This window comes from Dipodomys ordii, unplaced genomic scaffold (assembly GCF_000151885.1).
Source record: "Dipodomys ordii isolate 6190 unplaced genomic scaffold, Dord_2.0 Scaffold25, whole genome shotgun sequence".
NCBI lineage: Eukaryota > Metazoa > Chordata > Mammalia > Rodentia > Heteromyidae > Dipodomys > Dipodomys ordii.
Window position 1 is genome coordinate 20,669,905 of NW_012267241.1, and position 16,310 is coordinate 20,686,214.

Here is a 16,310-nt window from a genome sequence, read left to right on the forward strand (position 1 = left end):
CTTTTTCTTTTTGAGCTCTTAATCAGTTAAGAAAAAAACTATTAGACCTGCATGTATGGAAATATCATGATACTCTTTTGCACAAGTAAAATTAGATATGAACCATAGATAAAAATTAAATACAGCTTTGCGCTGGTGGCTCATGCCTGGAATCCTAGCTACTCAAGAGGCTGGGAGTTGAGAATATGGTTCAAATCCAGCCCAGGCAGAAAAGTCCAAGAGTCTCCAACTAGCCACCAGAAAACTGGAAGTAGTTCTGTGGCTCAAAGTGGTAGAGCACTAGCCTTGAGCAAAAGAGCTCAGGGACAGTGCCCAGGTCCAGAATTTAAACCCCATGACAGACCAAAAAGAATTAAATATATACTTTATTATTTTCCTTTTATATATAAATATTAGGAATTATACATGACTAATCTCTCAATGCTTGATTTAAAATGAACACTTACAGCTGTTAAACAGATTGCTGTTTGCTATTATTCTTGCTCTCTGATCATAGTTGCACTTGAATAATTTGAACAATCTTTATTTGAAATTCTGTCACATTTTTCTGTCACTAAAAAAAAATGTATGCTCAGTTATCTGCTGGAAAAATGTGTATTGGTGGCTCACAACTGTAATCCTAGCTTCTCAAGAGGCTGAAATCTTGGCTCAACATCCTCAAGACAAGTCTGAGACTCTTATCTCCAGTTAACCACCAAAAGGCCAGAATAGAGGTGTGGCTCTAGTGGCCCTGTTTAAGCCCTTTTACAGACACAGACACATACGAACACAGACACACACATCTGCTGGAATGCTTTTTGGATTTTTTGCATTTTTTTTCAAATATCTTTCCCATCTTATCTCACACAGATAAATCATGCCAGATCTTCCTTCATCCCTGTTCTGATTAGGTATGGTTCAATTTACCTTCTGTGCTGGGAGTATGAAAGGAATTACTACAACAAGAAGTTACTAGTTGCATTTGTAGCCCAAGTAACTGAGAAGAATCTAGTTGTTCACTTTAAAAAGCTACTAAATTTTATCTTTAGTTGTGAAGACAATTTTTGGAAAGCCTACTAATTCAGATATTAGAAAGCCTGTATTGTGCCCCAAGTGTCCTTGCTGTGTATCCTGAATAAATCAGTTCTTTAATAAACCTGAATTTTTTGGCCTGCATGGTTTCTTACTTTAGATGATAAGAAGATATCTGTCTCCTTTTGGAGGCAATCAAATAGCAAGGAGAAATAGTTTATATAATTGCTCAACTTCTGTAAATTATATTAATCAAGTCTTCTCATTTTCAGGCCTGTGTGTCTCAGTTCTGTTTGACAGGTATTTATTGACTGACAGTAGGACTTGTAATAGACACTAGGATAGTGTGAACTGGAAATCCAGGCAGAATTAGGAAAGGTGAGGCCCTAGCAGACAGAGGTCAAGACTTACCTGTAGTCATTTACCTGTCATTTATTCAAATGACAATTGCAATAGTAAACAGTGTAGGACATCAAGCAGATGAAATGTATACACACACACACATAGCAAGGATGGCACAAGTTCTGGCAGCCAAGAGAACATTAGGAGCCCATTGATTTGAACCTGTACATGTAGAGAAAGAATAAAATACTGAGATGGAAAGGATGTTTGGCTTCCTGTTGTCCAGGCCTTAAACACTTGGAGGAATTTGTGCTTAATTCAGTACTAATGGAAAGCTAATAAAGGATTTTCTGCAGAAAAATGTTCATGGTTAGAACCTCAAGTGTTCTTTATGAAAATTTGCCTGACAGTGCACTGGATGGTAGATTACAGATGGTGATTAGAAAATACTGGAGGGGCTGGGATGGTGGCTCAGTGGTAGAGTTCTTGCTTTGCATGCATGAGGCCCTGGGTTCCATTCCTCAGCACCATATAAGTAGAAAAAAGAAGTGGTGTTGTGGCTCAAGAGGTAGAGCTCTAGCCTTGAGCTGAAGAGCTGAGGGACAGCACCAGGCCAGAGTTCAGGTCCGTGACCAACAAAAAAGAAAAAAGAAAATACTGGAATTACCCAGTGAATTGGTGATTACTGCAGCCCAGGTAAGAAGCAGGAAGGCCTAGTGATAGATAGTAAAAACCAGATCTTACTACCCTCTTTGTACTCAGCATTCTAATCCACACCTATCCGAGGGTGACCAACTGTGAGAACCTTCTTCTGTGATTAAGAACCTTCTCTAGCCCCTGGGCACACCAGAAGTCCTGGAGGCTTCATTTCTTCTAGGAATAGTCCTCAAGCAGTGACTGAAGGGACATGGTGGATATTAGCTCAACTTACCTGCTGCTCTTTAGAGATTTTTTTTAAGCCTCATTTAACATAATCTCCCAGAGAGTTCCCTAAGAAGATTGAGTCCCAGTTGTTCACAGCTATAAACTGCTTGGTAACGTTTTCTTTATTGTCTTCTCTTTTTTTTTATTTGTGCCAATGCTGGGCTTGAACTTGAGAATTCATCTGCAGGTCTTAAGTTTATCAGCCTTATGGAAAAAGGCAATGTCACCTATAGTTAATAATTAACTAGGAAATACAGATGTTATGTACAGGAAAATGGGTAATTCTGAGAAGTAAGGAGAGTTTTTATGAAGAGAGAAATGACAAAGGAAATATCACAATTCTATAAAAGGAGAATTGAGTTTGGTCATTTTTCATTTGAAAGACAAGAACAGTCCAGTGAAGCTGCTTGCTAGGACATAGAAATTTGGTGCTCAGGTTGAGAGAAAGACAGTAGACAAGTGCACCAAGAAGTGGTTAATGAAGCTATGGAGGTGAGTAAGGCCTTGAAGAACTAAGTATTGGGCTGGGAATGTGGCTTAGTGGTAGAGTACTTGCCTAGCATGTACAAAGCCCTGGATTCACTGCCTCAGTACGACATAAATAGAAAAAGTCAGAATGGGCACTGTAGTTCAAATGGTAGAGTGCTAAGCCTTGAGCAAAAGAAGCCCAGGCCCTGAGTGCAAGTCCCAGGACTGGCAAAAAACAAAAACAAAACTGAATATTAAGGCGGATGCTGGGGGCTCATGCCTGTAATCCTAGCTACTCAGGAGGCTGAAATCTAAGGATTGTGGTTCTAGCCTGGGCAAAAAGTTCATGAAACCCTTACCTCCAAACCCAGAATTGGAGCTGTCGATTAAAGTGATAGAGCACTTGGCTTGAGCACAAAAGCTCAGAGATAGCACTCAAGTCCTGAGATCAAGCCCATGACTACCACCACCACCAAAAAAGATCTGAGGCATAGGATTCCATTGTGTGTGTGTGTGTGTGTGTGTGTGTGTGTGTGTGTGTGTGTATCACGTTTTCTTGATCCATTCATCTACTGAGGGGCATCTGGGTTGGTTCCATAGCTTAGCTATGGTAAATAATGCTGCAATAAACCTAGTCATGCCAGTAGCTTTAGTGTGGCCTTGTTTGTAATCATTTGGGTAAATGCCCAAAAGTGGGATTGCTGGGTCATAGGGGGGAGCTCTATGTGGAATCTTTTGAGAAACCTCCTTACAGCTTTCCAAAGTGGTTGAACAAGTTCACATTCCCACCAACCAACAATGCAGTAGGGTTTCCTTTTGGCCACATCCCCTCCAGCATCTGTTGTTATTAGATTTCTTGATTCTAAGTGGGGTAAGGTGGAATCTCAATGTTGTTTTGATTTGCATTTATTTTATGGCTAGAGAGGTTGAGCATTTCTTCATATGTCTATTGGCTATTCTTATTTCTTCTTCAGAGAAGTTTCTCTTTTTTTTTGGTCGGTCGTGGGGCTTGAACTCTGGGCCTGGGCGCTGTCCCTCAGCTCTTCAGCTCAAGGCGAGTGCTCTACCACTTGAGCTACAGCGCCACTTCCTCACGGTCTCTCCTGCCCGGGCTGGCTTTGAACCGCGATCCTCAGGTCTCAGCCTCCTGAGTAGCTAGGATTACAGGTGTGAGCCACCAGCGCCCGGTGAGAAGTTTCTCTTTAAGTCTTTAGCCCACTTATTTATCATGCAGTTGTTTCTTTGAGGATTTGTTGTTAGGGGATTTAATTTTTTGAATTCTAAGTATATTTTAGATATAAGACCCTTATCCGTTGTATGGCTAGTGAAGATCTTCTCCCAATTCGTGGGCTTTCTGTTGATCTTGCTAGCTATGTCCTTTGCCATGCAGAAGCTCTGCAGTTTCATGCAATCCCATTTGTCCAACTTTTCTTTGATTTGTTGTGTTTTTGGGTTTCTATTAAGAAAATTTCAGCCTGTGCCAAGGAGCCCTAGAGTTTCTCCTATTCCATCCTGTTATGTTTTCAGGGAAGGAACAGGTGGCTCATACCTGGAATCCTTGATACTCAGGGGGCTGAGACCTAGAATTTGAAGCCAACCTGGGTAGAAAAGTTAATGAGACTCCATCTCTAAACTGGCATAAAAGGTGGACTATAGGCACAGCTCAGATAGTAGAGCTCCAGCCAGCAGTGAGCAAAAAAAGCCTAGCCAGAGCACTAGGCATATATCAAAAAGATTAGACAATTAGTTGTATTTTAGAGATCAGTTTAAGTGTATGGATTATTGAAATTTTTCCAACTACTCATTATTGAATCAACAGATTTATATAGATTATATAATCTTCCTAGAACATGGTTTTGGAACATTAAAATTACGGTGGTGCCAATAACTAGTTTCAGTGTTTTTATTCGAGGAATGTTATGGTTTATCTCTTTGGTATGAAATTCCAGATAATTTTCTGTCATAATACTTTTCCTTATAGTAGTTTATTAATATGCACATTCACTGTATTTTAAAGAGAATTATTCACTCCTCGCAGATCTCAAATAAAGCATTTTGGAGGCGGTTCTGCTCTAAACAAAGCCCTTATTGATGAATTTCACATAAAAACCATTTGTTTTAATGTATTATGTATTGAGGCGAAATCAGCTTTACATAATTTAACATGTTCAGTGCCTACTGCAGTGTACCATGTTCAGCACAGCTGAGGCTAACTAGATATAGTTAGAAAAAAGAAGTCAGACTGGCCATTACTGTATCTGAAGTAAAGGCCCTTTATTCCTTCACTGACAGATGGAGTTGGGGATAGAGAAATAGTTCTCTGGTTAGGAACTTACCACTTTTTAGGGAAGAGGATTTTATTCACTATGTAGTTCGGGTTGGCTTCAAACTCATAATTCTCCTGTGTTGGCCTCTAATATTCTAGTCACCATCACTTATTTATTTGTTTGTTAGTTGTGGGGCTTGAACTCAGGGACACAGTCCCTGAGCCTCTTTGTGCTCAAGGCTAGCACTACCACATGAGCCACAGTGCCATTTCCAGTTTCTGAGTGGTTTTTTGGAGATGAGAGTCTCATGGCTTTTCTGTCCTGGCTGGCTTCAAACCGTAATTCTCAGATCTTAGCCTCCTGAGTAGCTAGGATTACAGGTGTGAGCTGCTGATGCCCAGCCTATTTATTTATTCTTTGTTGGTCATGGGGCTTGAGCTCAGGGCCTGAGCACTGTCCCTGAGCTTTTTTTTTTTTTTTTCTCAAGGCTAGGGCTCTACCACTTTGAGCCATAGCTCCACTTTCACTTTTCTGGTGGTTAATTGGAGATAAGAATCTGAGGATTATCTTACTGGCTTCAATCTGAGATCAGCCTCCTGAGTAGTAGAATTACAGGTATGAGCTACCTATGCCTAGCTACAGACACTTGTTGTTGTTGTTGTTGTTTTATAACAAATTATTTTGGAGGACTAAGAATGTGGCTTAGTGGTAGAGTGCTTGCCTAGAAGCCTTGAGTTTGATTCCTCAGTACCACATACACAGAGAAAGCTAGAAGTGGTGCTGTGGCTCAAGTGGTAGCGAGAATAGCCTTGAGCAAAAGAAGCTCAAGGACAGTGCCTAGGCCTTGAGTTCAAGCCCCAGGACTGGAAAAAAAAATATTTTAGCTTGGGAGTGAGGGACTGATACTTTTTTTATATATTAAAAGTATAATTCTACAAAAGCAGCAGTGGTACTCACTAAACACTATGCTGAAAATTATAACTTGTGAGTGGGGATGGGAGGGAAAAACTGGGAGAGATTGAGGTAAGGGATGACCTTGTCCAAAAAATGTACTCTTTTACCTGACTTATGTAACTGTAACACCCCCCACATCACCTTTATATTATAAATAAAACTTTTTTGGGGGGTCCGGTAGTGGGGCCTGAACTCTGGGCCTGGGCGCTGTCCCTCAGCTCTTCAGCTCAAGGCTAGTGCTCTACCACTTGAGCCATAGCACCACTTCCGGCTTTTTGCTTTTTGCTTATGTGGTGCCGAGGAATCGAACCCAGGGCCTCAGGCATGCAAGGCCAGCACTCTACCACTGAGCCACCTTCCCAGCCCCTATAGATATTTTTGCTCAAGGCTAGTGCTCTACCACTTGAGACACAGCTCCACTTCTGGCTTTTTTTCCTTTTGCTTATGTGGTGCTGAAGAATCGAACCCAGGGCCTCATGCATGCAAGGCCAGCACTCTACCACTGAGCCACCTTCCCAGCCCCAAATAAAACATTTTTAAAGTATAATTCTCTATTTTTTTTCTTCCTAAAGTAACTGTTCTTACAAAGATGGAGACTCATTTGAGTTGAGGTTAAAACCATTTTTTCTCAGTATAGGGGTTGGAAGTTAGAGCTCTGGAGCTTTTTTATGCTAGTTATTTTTAAGAAAGGGTCTGGCCTCCTATCTAGAGTCAATCCTGTTGTAACTAGGACAGGCGACCATCACATCCATCTTCTTCCATAGAGATGGAGTGTTGTAGACATTTTGTTTTTACAAGGACTGCCTTGTTTTTACAAGGTTCTCAGCCTTTCTCAAAGGTAGGATGACAAGCATGTGCCACTGGTGCCTGGCTAGAAAATTATATTTTAAATTGAAAGTAATTTTGTTGGGGCTGGGAAGGTGGCTCAGTGGTAGAGCGCTTGCCTTGCATGCCTGAGGCCCTGGGTTCAATTCCTCAGCACCACATAAGCAAGAAAGAAAAAAGCCGGAAATGGCGCTGTGGCTCAAGTGGTAGAGCACTAGCCTTGAGCTGAAGAGCTGAGGGACAGCGCCCAGGCCCAGAGTTCAGGCCCCATGACTGGACCCAAAAAAAAAAAAAAAAGAAAGTAATTTTGTTGAGTTTACCCACCTTGCATCAGGGTTTTCTTTGCATGTTGAAAGTCTTTCCATTAAGACCAACCTGAATCCTGTTGACTTTAAATGGCATATATGTATAATGGAAAAGATGAAAACAAGTTATTATTGACAGTATGTGTAAAGAATGGTTGCTTTTCATGTTGATGACTTCCATGTTCTTCTTACATATCATGCAAATAATCTTACCTTTTAATATTTATTATTTATTGCTTATCATTTGCTTCTAGACACCAAGGACATACTGTTGTGCTAACACTGAAGACTTGGAGACAGTTATTCACCATGTTCACGGCTTGTTCCCTTCTGCTCCTTTTCTGGCAGCAGGAGTTTCAATGGGAGGGTAAGATTTTTCTCTTTCTAAAATATCTGAAGAGAAGAAGTCCTACTCAGTATCCCTTTCAGAGGACTGTAAGCTAGCTACAAATTTTATATTATTTATTTATTTGCCAGTCCTGCAGCTTGAACTCAGGGCTTGGGCACTGTCCCTGGCTAGCACTATACCACTTGAACCACACTGCCACTTCTGGCTTTTTCCGTTTATGTGGTACTGAGGAATTGAACCCAGGGCTTCATGCATGGTAGGCAAGCACCCTACCACTAAGCCACCTTCCCAGCCCTATCTAGAGATTTTAAAATAAGTGTTTGCTTATTTGCATCTTATCACATGGTTGAGAGAAACAAAGAAGAAATGAATTCAGGTAATTTTTTGCACGTGTTTGTATGTGTACGGTACTGGGGCTTAAACTCAGGGCCTGGGTGCTGTCCCTTACCCTGTTTTGCTTGCAGCTGGTGCTTTACCTCTTGAGCCACAGCTCCACTTGTGGCTTTTTAGTGTTTATTCATTGCAGATAAAAATCTCAGAGACTGGGGGCTGGGAAGGTGGCTCAATGGTAGAGCGCTTGCCTTGCATGCATGAGGCCCTGGGTTCAATTCCTCAGCACTACATAAGCAAAAAGAAAACAGCCGGAAGTGGGGCTGTGGCTCAAGTGGTAGAGCGCTAGCCTTGAGCTGAAGAGCTGAGGGACAGCACCCAGGCCCAGAGTTCTGGCCCCACAACCAGACCCAAAAGAAAAAAAAAAATCTCAGGGACTTTTCTGCCTGAGCTGGTTTCTAACCTCAATCCTTAGACTTCAGCCTCCTGAGTAGCTAGGATTACAGTTGTGAGCCACTACACCCAGCTTTCAGGTAAATGTTAATATTTGCCTTGGCTATGTGGTAATAAAGGTACAAGTCCTTCCCTGGGGCCCTTGGGGATTTGTGAGACTGAAGACTGCCGACCCCTTGGAGATGATTTGCAGCTCTTTATTGCATGTTGCCCCTCTAATTCCCTGCGTTGAATTTATAGCAATAACATCCATCATTCTAGTCTCAGAAACAATCACTCTCCAGTGGCCTTTCAAATTATTTTCTCCTAGGAGGTTTGTTTTGTTCTGATTTGATTTGATTTGGTTTGATTTCTGGGCAAATGGAACTGAAATTTTGTTGTTCATCTACTCTAGCTGCTGTTTTAAACTTAATATTGGGGTTTGTGCTGCTTACCCTTACAGTGGGACTTCCCTGGAATAATTATTTGCCATGTTTATATTTAGGCTTATTTCTAATAATAATTATTATATTGTTCTAGTGGCATTGTACTTAAGGAAATCCAACAGTCTTATCTAGTATTTTACTGTGCCTTAAATCCTCCATGCCACTATCTAAACCTACTTCCTAATTTTTTTTGTCAATGATGGGCTTTGAACTTTGGGCCTGGGTGCTGTCCCTCAACTCGTCACCTCAAGGCTAGCCCTCTACCACTTAAGCCACAGCGCCACTTCTGGTTTTCTAGCGATTTATTGGAGATAAGAGTCTCACAGACTTTCCTGTCCAGGCTGGCTTTGAACCACAATCGTCAGATCTCAGTCTCTTTAGTAGCTAGGATTATAGGCATGAGCCATCAGTGCCCAGTTTACTTTTTAATTTAACTTATTTATCAACTTACTTTTTTTTTTTTTTGTCGATCATGGGGCCTGAACTCTGGGCCTGAGCACTGTCCCTCAGCTCTTCAGCTTAAGGGTAGCGCCCTACCACTTGAGCCAAAGCACCACTTCCAGCTTTTTCTGCTTATGTGGTGCTGAGGAATCAAACCCAAGGCCTCATGCATGCAAGGCAAGCACTCTACCACTGAGCCACCTTCCCAGACCCTCAACTTACTTTTTGTGTGCTGGATATTAAGCTCGGGATTTCTTGTATTCTAGACAAATGCTCTACTGCCTGGCTCTACTCCAAAATCAGAAAACACTTAAAGTGAAGAATGACATTTTTAAATTTGTAATGGATTTATCTATCATTTTGGTTTTCAGAGTATCTTAGGGTCATATATATTTGAAAACAGACATTGTGAATGTTAGACTTTGAAAAGTAGGTTTTAGCAAGAGCATTTTAGATCCTGATAAACATAAAAGTACAAAGAAAAAGAATACATCTCTTACATTAGCATGGAAGGTTTGACTTGACCTACAAAAGGAAGAAATCTGAATCAATGCAGAAAACCCAGGCAGAATTTCTCAGTTGTGCTGAATGGGCAGAATTTAGCTTTTTTTTTTCCTTCCCCGTGACATGAGCCTTTGAGGGATGGGGGGAATACTGAACTTTTATCCCTTAGTCATATAAATTCTTGGCTTTTTTTTTTTCTTAAAGGCCAGACCTTACATAAACAGGCCTAGATTCTTTATTCAGAATCTCCTGGGAAGTGTCTATTCATGCCAGGCATTGAAGCCTCAGTGCCTGCAGGCAAGAAGTGACCACTAGTCTTTATAGCTAGTTGAATATTAATGTCATGTAAATTATTTGAAGGAAGCACCCTTTCTAGTTGCCTAGCAGTATGACACATTCCCACATGGGCACACCGTTTGGGGGCGGCTTTTTCAAGCTTGACAGTTTTGGGGTTTTTGTTTTTTGTTTTTTCTTTTAGAGATGGAATTGACAAAAGCATGGTCTGAGGGAGAATCTTATGTTCAACGGTCCATGGACTTGGGTAATCCCCAAGCCTGTGATGCTAGGTGCCAAGGGCAGGCTTTAAGCCAGAACTGACTAGGGCCAAGGAACCCATGCTACTCTAGACCTGGACTCTGGTATCACAAAAAATTGATGAACAAACTTTATAAATGAATTTTAAAAGCTGGATACCGGTGGTTCCAAGGATCACAGTTCAGAGTTACGTCTGGCAGCAAAGTCCATGAGACTTTCACCTCCAACTACCAAAAAGCCAGAAGTGGAGCTCAGGCTCACGTAGTAGAGCACCAGCCTAGAGGAATAAAGCTAAGGGACAGGCCCTGAGTTCAAGCCTGGTACCAGCACACACACACACACACACACACACACACACACACACACAAAATTTCCAAATATATATACACACACATACACACACATATATATGTGTGTAGATAAGAGGATCCTCATAAACTCACTCAGCTTCAATAATTAGCAACACATATATAATTTGTTTCATTATTTTCATCCTCCTTTCCATTCTTTCCTAAGATATTATTATTAACTAAATCTTAGACATTACATAAAATATTTCATCTAGGGCTGAAGCTGTAGTGCAGGAGTAGAACAACTTGATTAGCATGCACCAGGCCCTGGGTTCAGTACCACAAAAATAAGTAATTCAGTTACGTCACTTCTTGGCCTTTATGCTAAGATCAAGTTCTGATCTGTTCTGATGATCTTAATATCTGACACGTCCTCATTCATTTATAGAAGTGCAGCTTGAAGCAGGGCTATGGAGAGTGGAACAAGAGCTTATTCTGTCCATGCCGTCCATCTGCCTGGTATTGCAGTGCTTCCAGAAGTGTTCCACACACAACGCGCACACACAAATTAATACAAAAATATTTCAGTGGTATCTTTAAAAGGAATCTCTAAGCTGGGCACTGGCAGCTCACACCTATAATCTTAGTTACTCAGGAGGCTGAAATATGAGGATCTTGGTCCAAAGCAAGCCCAGACAGACAAATCTGAGAGACTCTTACCTCTAATTAACTGCAACAAGCCAGAACTGCATTTCAATTAGCATCATTTTGTATGGTCTTATGTACATAGCTATTGAGCTATTATGATTCTCTGCCCAGGAATACCCTATGCATATACTGTGTTTCTTTGGGTCTGGCTTACTTCACTTAATATGATTTTTAACTAGAACTTCTTCCTCTCTTGGAAGTTTCTTCCCTTACTGCAAATTTAAGATAAAACTTTGGCATATACTTCCATAATTTAGCAGTAGAGTCAAATTCACAATAAGATGTGAGTCAACAAAAAGTGAAAAGTCAATTATCCAATGTGTGCATGGGTGCACATGCGTGTGCGCGCACACACACACACGAGCAAAACCACCCACCCCACACACGCACACGCAGAGCAAAACAACCCCAACTTTCAGGGCTGCAATGTTTGCCATTCAACAATAACTATTTGGAAAATTTGTAACAATGTGGGAAATAATTTACTATTGTATATAAAGTAGTGGTAATGTGTTCTAGTTACCTATCACTGCATCACTGACCATATTAAAAGTATTTTAGTTCTGGTTTTTAAATGCTAAATTTCTAGAAATATGCATTATTCTACTTCTTTAATGATTTAATGAATAAAACTGCCCTGCAATATGATAGGGGAGGCAGTGATTCCCTCACCCCGCTTCTTAGGAGTCAGGTGCAGCAGACCTGAGGGGCAAGGGACAGTGAAGGGAAAGGCACCACACAGTAAGTAGCATTTTAAAATCTTTTCTTCCTTTAAGCCATGGTTTACCACTAGGATATCAGATCCCTGAAATATGTCAGATAGCAGGTGTTAATTACAATGATTAAAATGCATTTAATTGTGAATAAAATTAAACTGGAAAAAAATTAATGATTTAGGATAATACATATTTCTCTAAAAATCCTCCCTCCTCTTTCTTCCTTTTTAACAGTCTTTGGTGGGTTTCATATATGGGGTGAATTTGATCAAAGTACACTGTGTGCTTCAAATATCACTGCAATGATGCCTTTACACAATTAATTTATGCTAATAAAAATTTAAAAGATTTTAAAAAAGCCAGAACTGGAGTTGTGGCTCAAGTGGTAGAGCACCAGCTATGTACAAGGCCCTGAGATAAAGTTCTAGTACTGGCACAAATAAATAAATAAATACAAATAAAAGGAATTTTTATTAAAAAAACAACTACAGGTATGACTCAAGTGGTAGATCAGTATTCATGAAGAAAACAAAACAAAAAAATAAAAACAAATGAAAAGAATTGGAGGTGTGGCTCAAGCCATAAAGCACCTGCCAAGTTGAAGCCCCAGTACAAAAACAAGCAAAAATTCACAATGCCCTTATCATACCTGATCAAAAGTAACTTATTCCTAAGTATCATCAACTATTCAATGTCATTTATCCACTTATCTGTTTGTTCATTTGATTTTATGGTTATATAGTTCAAGAACCAAATAACTGTAGGCTTGGCATGCTTCTTAAATTCCTTAATTGTGATTTGTTCTCTTTCTTCCTCTTTTATTTATTTATTTATTTTTATCGAGAAAATGAGGTCTTTTTACTGTCAAAGTAAAACAACCTTTCAGGGAGCAACTATCAACATTATACTGATCCTCAATAATAAACATAATTCCTACCTTTTGTGGTGATGTCTTTTTTTGAATCTGAGTTTCCTTTCCAACCCTGGTAATTTATGCATTTTATCAGCTTCCCAGCTATATCCCAGCCATTTAAGGCCTCTTAATTTAGAAGCCTAAACATTTTAGCAGAGAGGAAGTATTGTCTTTTAATGGCTTAGTGACCCATCGCAATATATGCAAGTAGTACAGTCATTTTCATGCGCTAGCTTGAGAGATGTGACAAACTACTAAATTTCCTGTTTCTCCCCAATTTTAGAATGCTACTTCTGAATTACCTGGGCAAAACTGGGCCTAAAACTCCTTTGATGGCAGCTGCAACTTTTTCAGTTGGTTGGAATACTTTTGCCTGCTCGGAGTCACTGGAGAAACCACTGAACTGGCTGCTTTTTAATTACTATTTGACAACCTGTCTCCAGTCCTCAGTTAATAAGTAAGTCACCTTTGAAACTTTTGTCTCCAAACATTTTAGATTACATGCTCCAACAGGATAAAAAATTTTAAACAATACTGCCAGTATATGTCTTATATGTTATGTGAATTTACACGATTGTATCAAAGTATTCTCTATATTATGAATGCATATAAAAACAAAGTTACAAGCAGAAACTAAAAATACAGATAAAAGTCATAATGTTTTCCTTTATCCCAGCGAATTGTCTTGTATAACTCCTGAATTGGAGATCTGTACCTTGAAGATCACTAATTCTAAATTATTCTAAAAGACTGAAAACATCAGTATGGAATGTGTTAGGTAAGATTATGGGCCACCTAGGTTTTCTGCTTGTTGTTCATCTTGTCAAGACCTAATTCTTTCCCAGGAAGTAAGTGATATATTACATGCTTTTTTTCTTTGTCATTCATGAGACTTGAAGTCAGGGTGCCATCCCTGAGCTCTTTTGCTCAAGGCAAGCGCTCTACCACTTTGCACCATAGCTCTTCTACTGGTATTTGAGTGGTTAATTAGACATAGAGTCTCACAGGGGCTTTTCTGCCTGGGCTGTCTTCGAACCCCTAATCCTCAGATCTCAGCCTCCTGAATAGCTAGGATTTCAGACATGAGTCACCTGAATGGTTAGGATTAGGATTTATAGGGATGAGCCACTGGTGCCTGGCTTCAGGCACCAGTTATATAATCAATGTTGATTATATAAGTATGTACTTATGATCATGGCCTGCTTTAGAAATAGAAGGCAATTCACATGTATTGTCTTAGCTCACGGATTTTAAACTACTAAAATACTCTGTTTGTTTTTTGTTTTTTTGCGTCCGGTCATGGGGCCTGAACTCTGGGTCTGGGCGCTGTCCCTCAGCAATTCAGCTCAAGGCTAGCTCTCTACCACTTGAGCCACAGCGCCACTTCCGGCTTTTTTCTTTTTGCTTATGTGGTACTGAGGAATCAAACCCAGGGCCTCATGCATGCAAGGCAAGCGCTCTACCACTGAGCCACCTTCCCAGCCCCTAAAATACTCTTTACATTAATATTTCTGAAATTATTTATGTATCTTCTAATAAATTGGCATGATAGCAAAGAACATAGAACTCTACTATTAAACTACACCCCAGCCATATCACTCACTCTACCCCTTGAAATGCACTGATAGGTTTAAACTCTAAATGAAAGTACAGTTAATTCACATATAACTCATTGAAAACCATAGCTATCCTGAAAGTTGACATTAAATATTGGATTTAACTTTACTAAATTAGAGATCTTAATTATACATGTTGGTAAATATGCTGAATCATCATATTATCATAGTGATGATTAAAAATGATCTTACATGTAGTCACTGAAATGGGGACAATAGCATGGAGAATGAAATGGGATTTGAATTGAAATGCCACTTGAGATGTAGCTCAGTGGTGGAGCATGTGTTCAAGTCCCAATGAAAACTAGAGACTGTAAAGTTTATATAAATATAAAAACTTGTAAATATATAAATGGGTAATCATTTACAAGTATAAAGCTGTCTTGTATAAGAAAAATACCAACATTTCAAAAATAAGTATGTAAGAAGATAAAATCTAATTTGTATTATTATAATTTTAAAAAACAATGTCCAGATAATGTAACCAATGGACAGATTGTAATTTAACTGAGACCTTTATGATCAAACTGGCTTATTAGCATCAGTAGGCAGGTATAATTTTTTATGAAACAATATTTATTTGTTTTTATTACTGTAGATGTAGTTCTTTTCCTGAATTTTTAAAAAGAATGTTGACATGTTAAAGTGTACAACTATTTGAAAAAAAGTTTTTAAGTCTTCACTGAGACTACAGCATAGATAAATTTAGAAATGAGTAATACCTCTATCCTGACAGCACTGAATTTTTTCTTTAATAAGCACAACAAACATTTCCATTTGTTGGCCTAAAACATAAAAAATGGTTTAAAAACAATCTCAGGTCTGGGCACCATTGGCTCACGCCTATAATCCTAGCTACTCTGGAGGCTGAGATCTGAGGATAGTGGTTCAAAGCCAGCTCAAGAAGGAGTGTCTGTGAAACTCTTATCTCCAGTTAACCCCCAGAAAAGCAGAAGTGGTGCTGTGGCTCAAAGTGGTAGAGTGCCAGCCTTGAACAAAAAAGCTCAAGGACCATGCCCAGGCCTGAGTTCAAGCCCTAGGACCAGCAACAACAAAAAACATAGTCTCAGGACTGGAGGCATAGTCAAGTGGTAGGGCACCTGCTTATTAATAAGTACAAGTTCTTTCTTGAGTTCAAATCCTAATAATGCCAAGTAATAATAATACCTCAGAATAAAATCTTCCTACATCCTAATTAAGCACATATTTTTTACATACCAACTTTATGCTCTGAGCTAGATTATTTACTTGTATGATTGAGATAGGAATGACCTTAACTTTTAGTTTTGAAATTCTTTTGTTCCAGGCACCGGCATATGTTTGTTAAACAGATTGATATGGATCATGTCATGAAGGTAGGTGAGAAACTTCATGCAATATTTTAAGTTTTTTCTTTTGATTCCAAGAATCAACCGAACTTGTTTATGTTTTTCAGGCTAAGTCTATTAGAGAGTTTGATAAACGATTCACTGCAGTCATGTTTGGATACCGGACAATCGATGACTATTATACTGATGCCAGTCCAAACCGGAGGCTGAAGTCAGTAAGAATTCCCGTGCTGTGCCTGAATTCTGTGGATGATGTGTTCTCACCCAGTCATGGTAAAATTAACTTCTATAAATATATTTGGACATGAACTAACTTTTAAAATACCATTCTTTATAAAGAAATGCAGTGATTTTTTAAAAAATATCAGCCATATAATGTTTTATATTGTAATAAAAACAAAAACTAACTAAGCTGGGTGCTAGTGGCTCCTGCCTATATTCCTAGTGAGTCAGGAGGCTGTGATTTGAGGATCATGGTTCAAAGCTAACCACCAGCCACCGGGCGCTGGTGGCTCACACCTGTAATCCTAGCTACTCAGGAGGCTGAGATCTGAGGATCGCGGTTCAAAGCCAGCCCAGGCAGGAGAGACCGTGAGACTCCTATCTC

The 16,310-nt window shown here is 39.6% G+C and overlaps 1 protein-coding gene across 1 annotated transcript in view; it reads left to right on the plus strand.

Moving 5' to 3' along the window:
• The window catches only part of Abhd3 (abhydrolase domain containing 3), a 54,536-nt gene that overhangs the window by 30,348 nt on the left and 7,878 nt on the right, over window positions 1-16,310 (plus strand). Inside the window, exons 5-8 of the mRNA XM_013014937.1 lie at window positions 7,351-7,463; window positions 13,043-13,216; window positions 15,682-15,730; window positions 15,811-15,976. Of these exons, the coding sequence (XP_012870391.1) occupies window positions 7,351-7,463; window positions 13,043-13,216; window positions 15,682-15,730; window positions 15,811-15,976 (502 nt within the window). The remainder of the gene's footprint in view (window positions 1-7,350; window positions 7,464-13,042; window positions 13,217-15,681; window positions 15,731-15,810; window positions 15,977-16,310) is intronic.